We start from the raw sequence: 18653 nt of genomic DNA, 5'->3' as shown, positions 1-18653 counted from the left end.
TTCTCTATTTTGCAAACATGAAAACTGAGGCAGAGGGAGGTAAAGTAACTTATCCATCCTTACCAAGACAGTGAGTGGCAGAGCTAGGATTTTAGTTGGATCATCCAGCACTAGAGCCTGTGCTGCTAACAAATGGGCAATGCGACACTTAAGTCTTTTAAAGAGCTGGGTTGCTATGTAGATTGTCCTCTCCCCACTACTTTCTCTCTTTGCCTCTTCCTTTTCCTCCTCTGCCAATTCTAGGTGATCTTACAGTTCTACTCACCCAGGGTGTTTCCTCTCTTATATACCCAAGCATGCCGATCCTATCCAAATCCTGCATACTTTCTCATGAGGGCCCCGTGCCTTCTTCAGGGTCGAGCAGACAGGCTATGGAGCCCAGTGGCCCACTGCCCCCACTAATAAGCCAAGAGTAGAGAGGTCAGCTCTCTGTCCCAACTACTTCCCAATGAATGTGTGTGTGCTTTCAAAGAGGCTCTTTGGGAACCAAATCCCTCTTTCTCTGATGTTTGGTTTAATTTGTGTAGTCTCGTAGCCTTACTGGACTAGCATGTTATTACTTGAAGTGGAACTCAAGGAACGTTGGTCCTGATCCTGTTCCTAGATAAATACTATTGGGGAGAGTGTAGTGTATAGACTTCACTTCCTAAAGATTCATGACATTCATTAACATATTAATGTCCTTGGGAAAGCTGCCATCAAGGAAATCAATGCAGCAACTTCATTTATAACAGGATTTCTCAAACCTTTCAAATTAGGGAACCCTCTTTTTAATTATTTTGTCACAGTTACCAGCCCCAAAGTAATGGGATTATTTGGACCACTCTGAGACAATAAGGAATTTTAAAATATAATACAATAAACACCATGAGGCAGGAAGTTCTGATGGGGCTGTTTGATGCTAAGGGTAATTTACACGTAAGAGGATTTGGTTTTAGTCAGAAATAGGGTAAAGATATTTGTTGAGCAATTTACTGCTAATTCAAAATATCCTCGTGACCATGCCAACATAGTCACATCGAACAGGGGTGATCAAAATATCCCGTACCCCTTCTCTGAGTCATTTACGGTGCCTAGAACTGGGAATGCAAAGATGGTTAAGATTCATTCCTTGACCTCCAGAACACATAGATTACCAAGTGGGGGCAGAATGGGGGTCCTCACCTACAGCTAACTATAAGGCAGGGCGATACGCTATCCCATAATTGAGGAAGAGATGTTCTAGCAGCATAAACAGAGTGATGAGGGAGTTACAGCTCCGGTGAATGGAAGGAGAACATGATCCATAAAGGCTGCTCAGAGAAAGTGGCACTTGTGCAAGGGTGTGATGGATGAGGGGCAGCGTGCCAGGCATACGGGGGAGTGTGTGAGTACTAGGACACTTTAGGCAGAGGGACAGCACTGGCGACAACAAGGAGATAGGAAAGCACGTGGCCTTTTGAAGAAAAGGCAAATGGGGACATGGTGGGAAACGAGATCACGAAGGGGACGATGGCCAGATTCTGAAGTGCTAATGCGCGCCAGGTGAGACGGTTCGGATTTTTATTCTGAGATGGTGCAGGGTCAGGACAGGACAGGGTCAGGGCTCTAAATGGGTTTGGCAGGCGAGAGGCAGGGCCCAATCTGTACAGAAGCTGGGATCGGGCATGTGCATGGGGGTGCGGCGGAGACTATAGGAGGGTCTGAGCTGGCAGTGTCGGGAAGATGGAGGGGCATGGAGATTCTGAGGATATTTTGAAAGTAGGTCTCTCCCATCTGCTCCTCCATATCCACTCTCGACTCACCCCTACCTGTTTCGTGCCTCAGCAGGGTGACTTTGATGGCCTGCCTCAATGAGCTCTCTTGCCCGAGTTCCTGTTGGGTCAGCCAATGGGGACAGCAATAGGTCTGGCAGGAGATGGCTCAGTGAAGTAGGCATATTTATTCCCCTGGCTTCTTTCCTACATGTGTCCCCTGACTGAAGTTCCCAGCTCCCATCAGGCAGCACTCCCCCGTGGAATTCTCTCTCCAAGTAACTTCACTCTCACCTTGACCCACTGACACTAGGCACAGTGTACTGAATATCTCTTGCTGCTTTTCTAGAACTTCCCCCCAACTTTGTGACTAGCCCCCTTTTAAGCCTCTCCCATCTTGAGCTTATCCCTGCATCACGCTGGGAATCCTCTTTGATACTGATTCCCTTGGTAGTGAGAGGGAAAGGGCTTAAGCCTAACAACCAGATCAATTTATTATTCACTAAAATACCCAAATCATCTTTCTGATGAGACTGCACTGGCCTCTGTCTCTCTCTGTGTCTCGCTCTGCCTCTGTGTGTGTGTGTTGGGTACAAAGGGGATTCATACTTATCTGGCAAAGTAAAATACACTAAAGGAAATGGTTGGTCCTAATCCAGCCCCAAAGGGTGGGTCTTAGAAGGCAAAATGATTGCTCATCCTAGCTTATCTTGGTGACCACTTGTCCTGGAGTTGTTTCTTGAATAACCTAAAGCTTGGCCTGTCTAACTGAAACCAGAGCGAGGCTTTCTAAGGGGACATTGTGAGACAATGGCAGGCAGCATAGCAGGAGGCTATGACATACCCACAGGCAGAAGGGATTCGATCAACTTAGGACCATCCGTGTGATGGCAGCTGGTCATTTCTAGTCTGTGAGCTTGTAATTGGTGAACTGTGCCTGTGGAACTCGAAGGTGCAGTTCAAGTCCCCTATCATTTGGGTGGTTTGTTTATAGCTTAAATTACAGTGTTCCATTTTTAATACAAGTGACAATGATAGTGCCAGACAGCATCTAGGAAGCACCTCTATGGAGGCTTCAGCTCTGCCTCAAGCCAGAAATTTATTTCAGGAAACTTATTGGCATCAAGATGAGATTATCCAAATATACCCCAGAGAGAACAGATAGGTGGATAAAAACAGATAGATGGAGTAAGACAGCTCCATTTCTAATTCATATTTAATATCTGCATCCAGATGACTATCTTCCTCCTGCATCTCAGCAACCAAAAATCTCTCTTTATTTTATAGGCGAACACAATCATCAAGTCATCAGGCGCAAACTGGAAGGACCTCTAAATAACATCACGTTTAAAAATGGCCTTTCTTTCATAACTCCTATCTGATACTGAAGGCATCATGACTTGATCATGATACTTTTTTCCAGCTGAGTCTCACTGTAGCCTCAGAAATCTTTCCAACATAATATCCTAGGCAGCCCTAACCTATTTATCTGAGTTGGCACAAAAGGCAGATGAGTAAACATAAGCCTAAGGAGGTTTGTGAAGACATGGGCTGGAGTAGATGTTTTGCTCATGGTACCCTTACTTGCTTCCATGGCTGTGTCTAAATTTTGTGATCCTGCCCCCTAATCATATATGAATAATCTACGGGTGCGCTCTTAATCCATTCCAGGTCAATAAAAATCCTTCTCTAGGATTTTTCAAACTGCATCTCAAGGAAGAGAAGCATTCACTCTTCGGTGGTAGGAAAAGGAAATGTTGGATGTCATGATTACCACACCCCTACCAGGAGGGTGGGAGTGGGGAGGAAGGCCGCGGTACCAGGAGAGAATGTAGCCACAACGCAATGATGCACAGAGGAAAGACGAAATCCTAACATCCCGTAATTTCCTCAACTCGCCTCATCCCTGTGGCGAAGCTGACCTCTTCCCCTCCCAATCATGAGCACGGTGTCCTTCCAATACAGTTGTCGTTCAGCTAATTTGAATTGAGTTTCTGTCCCCTGAAACCAAACACATCCTGACTAATAAAGAACAGAAAGGGTTTCCACATAACAAGGGAGGGAGGCATGGTGAGGTGATGGAGGGATTCGGGTGTAAAGATCAGACACTTGTACTCAAATTCCAACTTGTCTTCTCACCAGCTGTGCTGTGTAAGGTCCTAGAATGTCAGCTTCCTCACCTGGGGAAAGGGGGAGGAATAAAAATAGCATCGACCTGGTAAGATGGCTGTAAGGACCACATGTGAGAAGCTGTGTGGAAGGCCTCTGTCCAGTAAAACATGCCCAAAATGCCACTTACTACTATCTTTAGTACAGATTCAGGACTGCAACCCAGGTATCCTGACTCCCAGCTCAGCCTGCTTGCCAAACAATCATACTTTCATGTCTCTCCTTTCTCTCGTTCTCTCTCTCTCTCTCTCTCTCTCTCTCTCTCTCTCTCTCTCTCTCTCTCTCTCTCTCTCTCTCTCTCTCTCTCTCTTTTCATCTAAAGATCTGCAGGCCCATTTCAACACCCAAAATCCCATTTAAAAAGTGTTTAACTTCTAATGCAGATATAACAAGTCATTTCTCAGTTTCACTGTATCTGCAAAGCCTTCTATAATTCAGCATCAAATATTTATTATTACATTTATTAAAGTTTTAATAATTTAGCATCTCCTGCATGTAAGAGAGGAGCTTAGCTAACTGGCTCCCCTGTATCTAACCTGGGTCACTTCAATATTTATATTCCAAAGATTCCATCTGAGTTTCATTTAGCAGAGCCTGCGCCGTGGGCCTTTCGCCGGAGCTGACAGTCAGTGCATTCTACAGCCTCCCCAGTGGCAAAGACTAACAGAAATCTGGCGCTGAATGGTGTTTGAAGAGATTTACCGAGTCTGGGCAGGGACTCATCCCAATATTCACTTTTATTATGATCGCTAAGCTAAAATGGGGGAAAATATATATGTCTCCAGGCCCACTGGCTGAGTGACAGGCAGTGAGGTTGTGAAGAGATGTGGGCATACGGCAGTTCCAATTGGTAGGGCGTGTGGAGGCCTGTATAGCCATGCTTCTCAGGGGGGCTTCATTCTCCTAAAAGAAGACAGGGATGGTGGGGGAGGTAAATTCTAATGCCCAAATTTCATGAACCCAGCTGTAAGTCCAGACGGACTCCTTCTTTTACCCACAGGCACCCCTTTTCCCCACTGAAAAGTTCATTTCCCACTAGCATGGAATGAACTTCTATATGCACCGTGGACTAAATGATCCACAAAGATTAAGACAGAATGTCCATCGAGCCTATCCCTTAATTGAACAGCCTCAATAGTAGTCAACACTTACTGACAGCTCACCGAACAGTCTGAGTTCAAATCCTGATTTTGCCACTCGCTGCCCATAATTGGCTGGGAAAATAACTCAAACCTTTTTTGTGCCTCAGTTTCCTCATCTGTAAATAGCAGTAAATCCATCACTGAGTTGTGCGAAGGCAGAACTAATACACAGAAAGTGCTAATGGTCTGACACAAAGCGAGTGTTCAATACATGCCAGTCATTATTATTTGTACCTACGGGGCTAAGAGTTTAAATGTTATCTCATTCAATTCTCAAACGCATCCAAAGATATAAGAGCAATTATTATTTATATACAGATAGGAAACTGAGGCTCAGAAAGTGTAAGTCACTTACCCAAGGTCAGCCAGTAAGTCGTAGGGCTGGGATTTGAACTCGAGCTGTCTGGCTCCAGAGCCCTCACTATTCCCTTTGCCCAGCACTCCTCCCTTCTGTGTTTCAAGCGGGCAAGTGGGCTGCCTATCGAAGTTCTCTTGCCCTTTGGGAAAGGACCTGTGGGCGTTAATTGGTGAGGAGGAGAAAGCGAGGGCAACATGATGGGGTTGAAACTCTAACGAGGAGTGAAGAATCCCACCTCAGCCCAACATCCCTCCTGGAAGGGAAGTGCACATCTAGGTTGCCTGCCACAAGTGAACACACACACACACACACACTATCAAAATCTTCTGAGCATTACTCACCTCCAGTAGAAGGAAGGCATCTTTAGAATTAAACTAAACAAGGTCTCTGGCAAAATGCTTCATGCCGGGCTCTGCATCCTGGGGTCTCCTCCTCCGGATGCCCCAGTATAATGCATCACCTGCCTTGGTCTGGCCTCGTTCCTGCCTACCCCACCCATCCTAATGGCCTGCTGCTCTTTCTCTCCCTTGCCTTTGCCACTGATGCCTAGTGATCAAGAGCAAGGATGCACACATCCCTTCTCTGTCCTGCAAGCTCCATCTTTTATTACCTGACCCCACTGCATCGTATGGCGGCTTCCTTATTTGTACTGCAGTGTCTACTTAAACTTCAAAAATGCCTCACTCATCAAACATCAACTACATGCAAGGTGCTGTACTAGGTATTCTATACACATAATGTGAATTAACAACAACCATCTGAGGGAAACACAACAATCTTTACTCTGAAAGTTTGGAAATGGAAGTTCAGAGAAGTGAACTGACTTGGTCCAAGAACTTCAGGTGGCAAACTGTGGTGGCAGGATTCCAACCCAGGTCTGTAGGATTCCAAGACTACCCTCTCTTCCTTACTTCTTCTTCCCTTTCTAATCTTTGTATTTATAGAGCAGGCAACCATGTCCATCTCACAGGGAAGGACACAGGGCGACTCTGTGGAGAATTTCACCTTAAGACCGATGGTCTATGTCTCCTGAACATAGTGTATCCGACGAGAGGTGCTTCCTCAGAAAGAGCCAGATTCTGGTAGCTGGAGCATTCACACAGGTACATCTGCCGGGGGCCCTGAAGTGGTGAATACGCTATCCTCAAATGCCCTCAGAGTTCTGCTAACTCTGCTAAACCAGGTGGCCCACAGCTGAGAAAAAAAGAGGGAAGAGGTGGAAAACACCATTTACATTCTGTTTCCTACCCTTTTCTCACCGCCCCCACTGCCATGCGGTGCTTGGCACTCTAGACACACTGAACTGGAAGTACCTCGTCGGGCATGCCACTTCAAGACCAAGACCTTATCTATCCCTTGTCCACGGAGAGAGTGTGTGTGTGTGTCTGTGTGTGCGCGTACATGCGAGCATTCACTGCTTCTCCTGATTTCCCTCAGGGGAACTACCCTACTTGCAATCTCAATACACAAGGTAAAGATGCCTCCAACCTTGCTAGTTACAAGGGTGGGTCGGTGACACAGGTCTGGCTAATTACAGCATTTTTCCCCTTAAGATATTGATTTGGGATATTGACAAATGTCCTCAAATAGGCCAAACAGAGGCATCATAGTCTAGAGATGAGGAGCACTGAGTAAGGAGTCAGTTTCACAGATTTAAGTCCTGGTTTTACTGTTTACTGGCTGTGTGACCTTGGACAAGTTATATAACCTCTTTGTGCCTCGGTTTCCTCATGCATTAAACGGACTGATAATGGGTGAAGATGAAATAAGCTCACTTCAATACTTAGAACAATACTCTCTCGTAATGGCACTTATAGTACTTTATGCTACCCCTCCCCCAAGATAATCCAGGATAGTGAACCTATTTTAAGACTCTCAACTTAATTACATCAAATATCTTTTGGGGTCATTATCAGGTGACGATAATGCTGCTAGGCTAGGGTCCACAATTTGAGAACCAGTGACCTAGTGATTTCCTGCTAATAGTTCACAACTTGGAACAGAAGTCCCCTCCTCTGTAAGGCATCCTCTTTAATTTCCCAGTGCATTTAGTCACCTCCCTGTGTCCTTTCTCTGCCTCTCACTCTGCCTCAACATCTCTTTGTTTGCCATTTTATCTCATTCAATGCACTGACGTTTGTCTTAACATGTTTATAACTTCGACACCTAGCCTGCCACATAGTAGTGTTCAATAAATTCTCAGTCCTTGGAATTGGAAGGCCAACAGAACAAGGAACCATTCTTAATCCTATTTAGAACAAATTCAATGTGAAAACTGTCATCAATTGATCAATGCTAACTTGCATTTTGATATCCTGTTATTCTTTCCACATTGTACAGAGATTAATAGTATTTTACTATTTCATTGTCATTGATTTGAGATTATAGAAAAATCACTGATGGGCTCCAAAAGCAAGATTTTGTGGACGATTATTTTTTACACTATAATAGCTATTATTGCATCTCTCTTTTAAGGCCCAGCTCCAGATGAAATGGTAAAGAAGGTCCAGTGTGTCGCACTGTTGTTTGCCATGCTTCTTCTCCACAAGCATGTTTTATTTCATCTCTCAGGCCGGTCTCTTGTTCCATGCTCCTTGTTACACCACAAGATTCTGGAGAGCAGAGGTGGGCCTTCATTAATCTCTGTATTCCTAAAGCACCTGGCACAGTGCCTGGCTCACAAGAGAGGCCCAGCTAAGGGTTTCAAAATTGAAGAGAATCTGTCTGCAATTTAACTAGAGCTCGCTCAGCTCCTCCACCTATGAGCTGACATCATTAGTGTCTCAAATGCTAAAAATCGCATTCCCAGCAGCTTCCTGCTAGGACAGGCTGGAGAGTGGGAGCTGTCCGGGGGAGAGTTCTCTTCTTTGGCCCTTCAATCTCTCAGACTTGAAAGCCTTCCTTCTCGCCTGACATGCCACACAGCCAAATGCTACCCGCAATCTAAGGTTAATTGCTAATGTTTTCTCTCCTGCAAACACTCCTAATTCCTTTGGTCAGAATTTTCTTCTTCTTTTCTCAGCCCCTCAAGGAATTCCATGTGTACCAAACATGTGCCTCTTCCTTCATTCTGCAAATATTTTCATGCACATAAAGCCACCAGACTTACCACACTATACTAGACTTTGTGTATTCATTCCTGTCTCCCTAAATCCCATGACAAAGAAAATAATGTGAACGCTCAATATTAAGACACTATTGATTTTAAAATATATCATAGATTGGACATAGCCGTTCAGCAGGAGAAACAGAAAAGAATTAAAAAATGGAAGAGAACCAAAAAGGGCTACACTATGTTACGATAACAGCAAACATAATAACTAATGCTCCTAGAGAGTTTAGCGTGTTCCAACTTCGGTGTTTTAGAATGCACTGTTCTTTCATTTTCACCGTTCCCCTATATGGTGTAGACACTGTCCACATTGTCCTCAAGGGCAAACACAGCTGCAGAAGAGCTCATGCAGTACACAAGTGGTAGAGCTCGGATCTGAACTCAGCCGGTCAACTGAGCTCCCTAGCCTATGCCTTTGAAACAACGAACTATGTCCCATAATAACTGTAGATTTGATCAAAATATAACATACATAAAGAGTACAAATCACATCTGCATAGCTGGATGCATTTTTAGAGATTGAAAAAACCCGTAAAACCCATGCAACTACCCCCTGGATTAGGGATTCAGTTATCAGCATCTCATAACCTTGTCATGCTTCCCCCATGTCATTGTCCCCTTTATCACCCTCAAATCATCCCTATCCTTTCTTTTAACATCATTGATTAGTTTTTACTGCTTTTAATCTTTATATAAATAAATATATACAGTTGACTCTTGAACAATTCAGGGGCTGGGAAACCAACCTCCCCCTGCTGCCAGAAAATCTGCATAAAACTTTTGACTTCCTCAAAACTTAAGTATATTCTCGTGTGCTTGGCTTCGGTAGTTCAATATTATATTTGTGAGATTCATCAATGGTGGTGGGTGTGGTTGTCATATACATTAATATTCATCATTAATCATATCCCATTGTACGGGTATTCCATAATTTATATGTCTGCCTTTTGTCAATTTGTGGATTTTTTCCCCAGCTTTTTGGCAGTGGACATGCGTGCTGCAATTAGTGTTCTTAAATGTATTATACATATCTCTGTTAGGCATGTTATTAGGAGTGAAATCAATGGGTTATAGAATATGTGGACATTCAACATAAGTAAATATTGCCCAACAAGTTCGCAAAGTGGTCATACCAACTTCCATCCCCTCTGAAAATGTCTAAGAGTTCCAGTTGTTCCATATCTCATCAACAACTGTTATCATCAGTTGTTTTAAATTTAGCCACCCAGCTTGTACATTTGACTTTTAAATTGCTCTGCCTCCCAGAGTGTGAGATCTTATACTTTCATAATATTCTGTCATAGACTAAAAAACAAACAAAAAACAACTAGAAAAGTACCTTTACGTTTTCCTTTCCAGTCTGACGGGGTTGCTTATCTTTTTCCTTCCGACTCTGCTTTTCCACAGCCTTTCCACTAATCTCTGCTGTGATTCTATGGCATGTTATTGGCTATCTATAATTATGATCTATTATTTATTAATTTCTTACATATCATCTGACTAGAACTTATTAATTTTTTAGATACCCATGATACGCTTGCCTGGGCAATATCATGTCAAACAAGGTTTATTCGTGCAGCTTGGAAACTCAACCTACACGGCACAAATTCTTTTGAATGGTGATGATCACAATCTTTTTTTCCACCCATGCAGTGAAATCAATGGGCATGTAGGAGGTAAAATGAAGACAAGACTAAAAAAGCTGTCTGTGATTACTTCCAGCCCAGATGAAGGCATGTAAGCACCTCAAGCAGGATGATAACTTAGTGCCATAATCAAACTAATATTCTTCAAATATTTGTACAACTTTTCTTTAAAGGAGGAGCTTACTGGTTTGTGGAGAAAGGGTTGAGAAGGACATTATCATCCCTTTGCCATCCTGAACAATTCTGCTCCGGCCTCAACTTGATCAAAGCATACCCTCCATGTGACCAGACACAGAGTTCAGAAGCATCTGATAGTTATTGGATCATGGTCCCTGAAGCTCTCACCCCTTTCAACCTACTATAGTAACCCTTCCAACTACATCCAATCCTTCCCCTGAAATGTATTCTATTATTTAATATGTCTATGTCTCTCTCTCTCTCTCTCTCTCTCTCTCATCTCTCTCTCTCTCTCTCTCTCTTTTTTTTTTTTTTTTTTTTTTTTTTTTACATTTCCAAAGTTGTTTTACAGTCCCCGAATGTTGATATTCTGGGCCCCTTATGGCTAGGTTGTTATCAATATAATTCCCATAGGAGCAGGAAAGCCACTGAATCATTTTGTAGATCCCTGGTCTTTTTCGGCAGCATGACAGAGGACACAGCCTTCCCTACTCAGCCTTCTCCACCATTATGTTTTTTACTTGAATTTTACTGTAGTGGGAATTAAATTCATCTAAAGTTAGTGTCATATAACTTTGTGAATATATTACGTACCAGCATTGACTTATATTACTTAATCATTACAACTTTTGGGAGATGTTTTAATGAAATATGAAGAACATGGGTTCTGGAGCCAGAGGGATAATGGGTTGAAACTTGGCTTCATCACCTACTAGTAAAGGCATCACCTTTATACCTCAGATATATATATATTTTTTTACTTTGTAAAATGAAAACAATAGCATCATTTCATGGGGTTGATGTAATGATGTAATGAAGTGTTAATAAAGTGTTTGATACATAGGAAATGATCAATGGATATGAGTTATTACACTCTGTGGGTAAGGCACTGTTACTATCCCCATTTTGCAAAGAAACGGAAACTTAGCAAGTTGAATGTGACCACATAGGATCACACAGCTCATCACAAGGCAGAGATAGGATTCTAACCCAGATCTGTTCAACAGCAGAGTGAGTATTACCATCAACCATTGTGACATCTGTGGCATCACTGAAATCACAAATTCAGGGTCAGCAGTATAGAACTCTGAGGAAAGTTAGAAGAAACCATCTTTCGGTTGGTTTCAACAAAGTCATTGGATCTCTTTGAGAACTGTCCTTCCACCGGCTGGTCTTTGCTCCAACTTTAAAATATGTGATGCAGAGAAATCTTAGTGCGTGCTTTACTGGTCTCATCTATTTCAATTCAATAAAAAATGGAAATGATCTGTCATCCCTCCATGAAAAGTCGAGAAGGTGAGGACAAACAAATTGTAAAGCAGGAGAGTTGGGTTATAGGAGCTTCCTATGAAGACGCCACGGACATCTTGGTTCAGAATGGCCCAAAAGAGACTATGCAGTGGTAGGATAACAATCAATGGCGTCTAAACTGCCATGATTCCAAGATGCAAGTCAGGAGCCAAAGTGTGACGAGCCAGTTCTAAAAGTATAATCAGAGTCCATTTGTGATAACATTTAAATTTCTCAAATGCCTTTTATAATCAACATGAGAGAGAAAAATAGAAAAGAAAAATAGAAAAGAAAAAAAAAAGCTTAACTAGAAAGCTCCAAAATAGTGCTAGTATCAGAAGTAAGACCACTGGTTTAATTAAATCGATAAACATTTAGTAGGTAACCAATATGTTCTAGAAACTTGGGATTAAAAAGCTAAATAAGTTATTTTCTTTGACTGTGAGAGATTCATCACATCATGGAACAGAATGATATATAAGTGACTAATTATAACACGGTAGAGTAAGTCTATTACGAAGTTAACTATAAGGTATAAAACATGTTAAGGAGAGATGTAGTTTCCATCCTTTCCTGAGTAAAGAATAAATAAATTTGACCTAGACATTTCGAGCCTATGGATCAGCCCAAAGTCTGTTCCCAGTACCAGAGTCATACTAGAAAGCATCTCGTTCTCCAATATTTCACCATCATGACTCTTCAATATGCTATTAATGGTCTTTTATAAGACCATTAATGATCCCATGATGGACCAGATAATGTGTTAGCCCTTATTCATATTTTATATAAGCACCGAATGAAAGTAATGATGTTGAAATACAAGTCATTGAGGTCCACCAATGGAGGGCACTTTTAGGAGGATGAAGCATTGCATATTTAATGGTGCTCTTTGCATCATCTGCGAGGCACCTGCCTACTTCAGCAACGTGAAGAGCACTTCGTCACAGGAGTTCCCGTGATCCTGAAAGAGATGGGTCCCCAGTGCTCTAAGAAGTCCTTGCTACCCAATACTGGAGATGACTTCCCTACCTGACATCTGCAGGGTCTTCGGTGACGAGCACATCAGTCTTGCAGCTGGCCAGTGGGTTGATGGACAGCTCCACGGGAGGAACCACGAAGCTTTTGCTGACAGGAAGCCAGAGTCCTTGGCCCAAGCTGAAAGTAGACCTGCAATGTAAGAGTTTCCATTGGGGAACTCCCCAGGAACCAGAGTGAAAAGAGAAAAAAAGTGGCTCCACCTCCCATCCCTTCCAAGATCATTTCTCACTTGCTCACCCAACTAAGCCCCCTGCATTCTCCAAGGCACACTTTTGGACAACTTTGCACAGCCTTGGATGGCCATTTTATAAATGTGTTAATCATTTAGCCCATGTGTCACTTTTGTTGAAGTTTTCTTTCTTTCTTTCTTAATTTTTTTCCTGACTACCAATAAATAGTGGGCTCTGTGAGGACAGGGCCTATTTCAGCTGTGCCTTCCAAAGCAGTCCTGGGATCCAGCAGCATTCCAGAAGTGACTGCTAAGTCACCAGGGGTAGTCTTCACGAAGGTTAAGAGTACAAACTCTGAATTGGTTTGAACCAAAATCTGATTCCCAGTTCTGCCACTTAATTTGCATATCTGCTTAAGTACTGAAGTTTCACGTAAGATTTCAAGGAGGTTAGAGGAACAGGTTCTATAGCTATAGAATATTTTTAAACCACTGGACTAGATAATCAGTATGTCTCTTCCAGTTCAAGTATTTGAGTCTGCAAGTCTAGATGTCAGACAGATGGGGATTAGAATCCCATAGTAACCTGGGCCATTACGGTGCATCTTTGCCAGCGAGAGTTCCTTTGTCCTCACTACAGCCCAGAAAAGCACAGGTTTGATCGAAGCATGACTGTGCCTCCCTATCAGACCCTTCTCCACTCCTCAGCATCCATCATACCCCAACAGGACTGTCAACTCACCTGAGAATCTTTTCAGGGGCTTGCTCCCCTGTCACCAAATCATAGCCCCTCTCGAGTGTTGTGTAAGGCCAAGGTCTGTGGGAAGAATAGAGGGAGGGAAAGAAAGGGGGATAGGAGATAATATTAGTCAGAAGTAGGTAGGATTCATATGTGTACATTACTTAAGAATAGATTTACACACAACTGAATTTTGCAGAAGTAATTTTTGGGTAAGAGTATATTATCAAAGAATGTCTCTAATTTATAGAAAGACCCAGCCTTTTAAAGTCCATTTTGTCTATGTTGGAGTTATAAACAAAATTCTGATTCTCTTTATCAGTCCAGTTAAGGAAGTATTTTCGATTACTAATGGTTTAGGGGGATGAGTTCAATTTCAGCATGTGTCCTCTAGAAGATTCATCATGCACATTAATTCTAAAATGTGATTCAGTGGGAAATAGGAGTTACTTTCTATTGAGTTTGGCAGAAATACAACTGTTGCAGAGAAAGACTCCTCTTTGTGCAGCAGTATTGGGCCTTTGGTAACAGAACAGAGGAGGAGGCGATGGTCCTTCACTGTCTCTGCCCCAATGTCCTTTGCCACTCACCCTTCACTCTGTCCCCAGTCACTGCGCACACACAGGTGTCTGTGAACTGGGTCTGGGGCATAGCCTTCATGACAGCTGCACTCTCCTGTAAGCAAAAAGAAAAAAACAAGCTTGTGAAATACTGCCTGCCCAAATAAATCTTCTTTCCTGGTTTCTTTTTTTTTCCCCTAGAAAATAAAGTGAGCTGCCTAGTTTTAGAAAAGCCCCACGAAAAACAGGTGTTCTGGTCTATGTATCACTGTGATTAATAGTTTACTCATTTTTTTCATTCATCCACTTATTTATTCAATAATTCCTGACTACAACTTCCTGCCAGGCTCTCTTCTTGGCATTGGGATACAGGGATCAAGGTACGACTCAGATGCTGAAAAAGCTCACAACTTAATGAGGGGAACAGGACGCGACCTGGTGCCTAGGAATGAAGGTCTTATTATCAAATATTTAAATTATGGTAAAGCACATTTGTACTAAAAGCATAAACAAAAAGTTGAATTTCTTCTGCCTGAATAAACAAGCCACATGTATTCATAATCCTGAAATCAAATGCCACCTCCTTCAAATATCTTTGATTTCTTCTTTTGGAAACATTATTTTCATTTATCATCTCCAGATTTTGTTTTATTTTTGTTGCTTGTTTTAACTGGTTTTCCTCTTCTTCCCTCCCTTCCCCTTCTTTTCCCTCTCGTTCCCTTTCCTTTACCCCTCTACCAATCCACTCATCCATCCGTCCGTCCATCCATCCATCCATCCATCCATCCATCCATCCATCGACCCACCAATTCATCCATCCACCTATTCATCCATCCATCCATCATTTTTCCTTTTTTTTGGCCATGTCTTATGCCTGGTTGCACGAGTCTCTGCTAGCATCCCACACTGCCTTAAATGTATTGTCCCATTGGTAAAGCTCATTTAAGGTAGACAGCACATGTCTCATTTTCTAGTATACACCGAGTTTAAAATTCTGCAAGGGTTTTCAGAAGCTCTCTGTCCTATCCCCCTTGCTACTTAACCAGTCCTGCTCCACTGTACACTCCTTAAGGTTAGGAAATGTTTTTTGAGTCAATTATTTATTAGTTTTTCTTAAGGTATATTTGCAGAATGTTCACAGATGCTTTGCCAAAAATAGGTTCTCTAAAAAAAATGTTTGGGAAACACTTGTACCATTTCTTAGAGCCATTAGAGTGTGATTCTGCATAAGGGTGATACATATAGTCTACCCTCAACTTATTTCACCTTGGGAAGCTTGCTGGTGGAACAGTCACAGGATTATTATTCAGTAGCACACATCTTGGAAAATGCTGGTAGGAACTGCCCTGGCTTAGCTCACTGCCAAGAACAGAGTAGATGTTCAACCCTGAGAGTCGAATGAATAATTATGTTATGGCTCTGATAAATTTCCAGGCTATGGCTGTCAGGTTGACTTCTTTTTCATCTTCTGGTGTTCACAATCACGCATACTCTGAGATGAACCTGCAATCCTTCAATCCTACCATCATTCTGATTGGTCTGATCTGAGGGTTTTCAAATCATGCCTCATGGAAATGTATATAGTTCAATGGGGGAGATTTAGGGAATTGGCAAATTTCAAATCTTAATTTTCTTTAAAAAATTATTTTTAAATCTCTTTAATAGTGAAAAAAGGCTAATTACTCAGCTGTTACATGCTACAATTTAGGACACTGGAGAGCATCTTCACATTAACTCTACTTGCCAGATAAACTTATTTTATGCAGGCCTCATTAAAAAACAAACAAACAAACAAACAAAAACAACATAAAAACCTCCTGTCATCTTTGTTTTATTGAGGAGGCTCCTGAGATTATGAATCGAGGTGCCAATGAGCTCACGCTATTTACAATTACATATTTTATGAATCAGGATTGTCTAAACCTTGTGCAACTCAACCAAAACATAGCATGCTAGGGTAACACAGGTCGTACAACCATCACCCATAACTCCTGACTTCAAAATGTTTACATTCATCAAATAACCTCATTGTTTTCATTGACTCACTCTCAATGTTGTGAATTTGGACTTATGAAAAACATTGTGTTAAAAAAAAAAAAACTCCACTTTGTTTTATATATTACAATACTGCCTACTTTTTTTTTTTTTTTTTTTACTTCCAGCATTAGCAAGTATCTGGCTATCAACCTGGGCTTAATAAATGTTGGCTGAATTAACAAGGTAGTAAGACAGAATATGAGGTGAAAAATGGGTGGGAGGCAGTATTCAAAATATTCAGAATAAGATTATTTAAAGAGGGAAGGAGAGATGTGGAGAGAGCCAGATCTACCTTTCTCTTTCTCTGGATACCTAGCAAATTAGGAGGGGGCTGCTTGCAAGCAGGAACGTTCTCTGCAACTCTGCTCTCCAGCATAATGCTCGGGGTCTTCCACTGAATGTGTGTGCTGTATGTGTGACCTAATGAATTGATTGTTACTGGAGGAAAGATAAATGGAGGGAGAGGGCTGAAATCCTTGAGATCTGGATGTGAATAATTTACCGAGCAAGAGGGGGAGGAGTCACTAATGATGTGTTAAAATGCAACAGTCCCTTCATGAAATATTCACCACTTTAAACACATCTAATATTAAAGATTAAAAGTGCTGGGATTTGTCCTCGAGACTCCCAGGACTGATTTATGATCTGTCACAAGCCACAGTCCTCATGATTCATAACGGGAGAGGTAAAATGGTTACTTCTGGCAAAGGGACAGGAAGTCAGGTTGGGGTGGGGAAGGAGGGATGGTGGGAAAGGGGGGCCCTTTTTTCCTTATGGAAAGGACAGTGACTGAGGCTCCAGTCTCCTATCAGCTCTGCAGGGCACAGGTCATTTTCTCTCCTTTTGGGAATATTAGTGGAATGAAAAATCTATACAGGAAAAAGGTACCACTCTATTTTTCTCTTTCTTTCTCGTGTGCTTACTAGGCAAGTTTCTCCTGCCTTGGAATGGATCATTAATTACTGATGCTCATTATACAACAAATATGTATTCTGCAAATGAGAGGCATCCACCCTGGAGGCTCCCCATAAGGCTGCCTGGAGAACAGGAGGTGAGGCATGAGGAAAAGTGCCAGAGTGCAGGCGGCAGACAGACCTGGGTTTCGGTCCTTGCTTTCTCTCTCCCTGGTCTTGGGGGATTTACCTTACCTTTCTAAGTCTCCGTTTTCTTATTTATAGAATAGGGATGATAGTAATTTCAATTTCACAGAGCTGATGAAAGAGTAAACTGAATTAGTCAAGGATAAAAGTTCATGGGTCAGGTAGACCATGAGTAGATGCTTAATAGTTCCTCCTCTTTCCCTTTCGTTCCAAGATGGCCACTGAGTTCTGATATATGCTGACATATTAACTCTAGGGACATTAGATAAGTAATTTGTTCCTTGCTGGGCCTCAGTTTCCCCATCTGTGAAATGAAAAATTGGAGTGGATGTTCATTAGTTCTGAATACCAACAAGTCAGTTGTTTGCTTTTCCAAATGCCTAACCTCTGCTTTCTGGACACTTTTTGTTTTAACCTTAGCTATGATCTCTCTTAGCAGTTGGGCCAGGTGTCTCCAGCAAGATTTCCATCAATGCCATGGCTATCAGCTTTATCGACTTCTGTTTCCCATGTTGCTGGCTCAGCCAACTGTCTACTATTTGCAACCAAGCATTTTATTCTTGCAAGATTCAAGCCTCTGACAGCCAGAGGTGAAGATTAAACCCTTCCTTGAGTGGGTCCCTACCTCAATCCTGCCTCTACCCAGGGCAGCCAGGCTGTCAAAGAACAGCTCCAGGGACACAGGTTGACAACGTTTTCACACACTGTCAATGTTCATGCTCCCTTTCTCCTGTCACTACAGAAGCTCCTTGAGGAAAGAACTGCACCCCTCTCACTCACCACTACATCCAGCACCTGCTGCACCGCCTGGTACATAAGTTAGTTAGGGGGTACATTTCACATAGTAATGCCTATGCTGATGGGATAGAGAAATGTTTTTTTTTTTATTTGCCTATTTTCCCTACTAACCTAGAGTTTTTTGATTGCAGAAAGCTTTTCTGAATCATCTCCATATCTTCATAATTAGTGTAGTGCCTGATGAAGGATAAGCAACTCATTTGTTAAATGAATGAATGGATGGATGGATGAATTAGTGAATACATAAATATATTGTAATTTTCATGAATTCGGGCTGAGTTCATTTAGAATAATGAAGACCGAAAGAAACTCATATCCATGACAGGTATTTGCCAAAGAAATGGAAAGTGTAAACACGAGTGCTGCCGAAATGTCTAAAATAGAATTCTACTTCACGTCAGAGTAGAAAAAGCTCTTAAAGATCGTCTAGTTTAAATCTTTCCGGTTTTGTTTTTCAGAAGAGGAAACATAAGCTTATGGAGAGAAGACATTTACACAAATCACTAGTCTTGCCTCTGGGTCAGTCATGACTAGAACCCAGGGCTCTTGGCTGTGACTTCAGTATCCTTTCTATTTCCTTGGTAG

At 42.1% G+C, this 18653-nt stretch overlaps 1 protein-coding gene across 11 annotated transcripts in view; it reads right to left on the bottom strand.

The window, feature by feature from the left end:
• Positions 1 to 18653, bottom strand: part of ASTN2 (astrotactin 2) — a 900155-nt gene that overhangs the window by 402914 nt on the left and 478588 nt on the right. For 10 of the 11 annotated variants that reach the window (XM_036238510.1, XM_036238511.1, XM_036238512.1 and 7 more), the window contains 3 exons: positions 14164 to 14248; positions 13577 to 13651; positions 12657 to 12794 (listed from right to left, as the gene is read on the bottom strand). In XM_036238510.1, coding sequence (XP_036094403.1) covers positions 12657 to 12794; positions 13577 to 13651; positions 14164 to 14248 — 298 coding nt within the window. The remainder of the gene's footprint in view (positions 1 to 12656; positions 12795 to 13576; positions 13652 to 14163; positions 14249 to 18653) is intronic. The other variant, XM_036238508.1, reaches the window with a different exon arrangement.

This window comes from Rousettus aegyptiacus, unplaced genomic scaffold (genome assembly GCF_014176215.1).
Source record: "Rousettus aegyptiacus isolate mRouAeg1 unplaced genomic scaffold, mRouAeg1.p scaffold_m13_p_3, whole genome shotgun sequence".
NCBI classification, from domain to species: Eukaryota; Metazoa; Chordata; class Mammalia; order Chiroptera; family Pteropodidae; genus Rousettus; species Rousettus aegyptiacus.
Note: the sequence above shows the minus strand (reverse complement) of the source record. Positions and strands in the feature narration are given on the sequence as shown.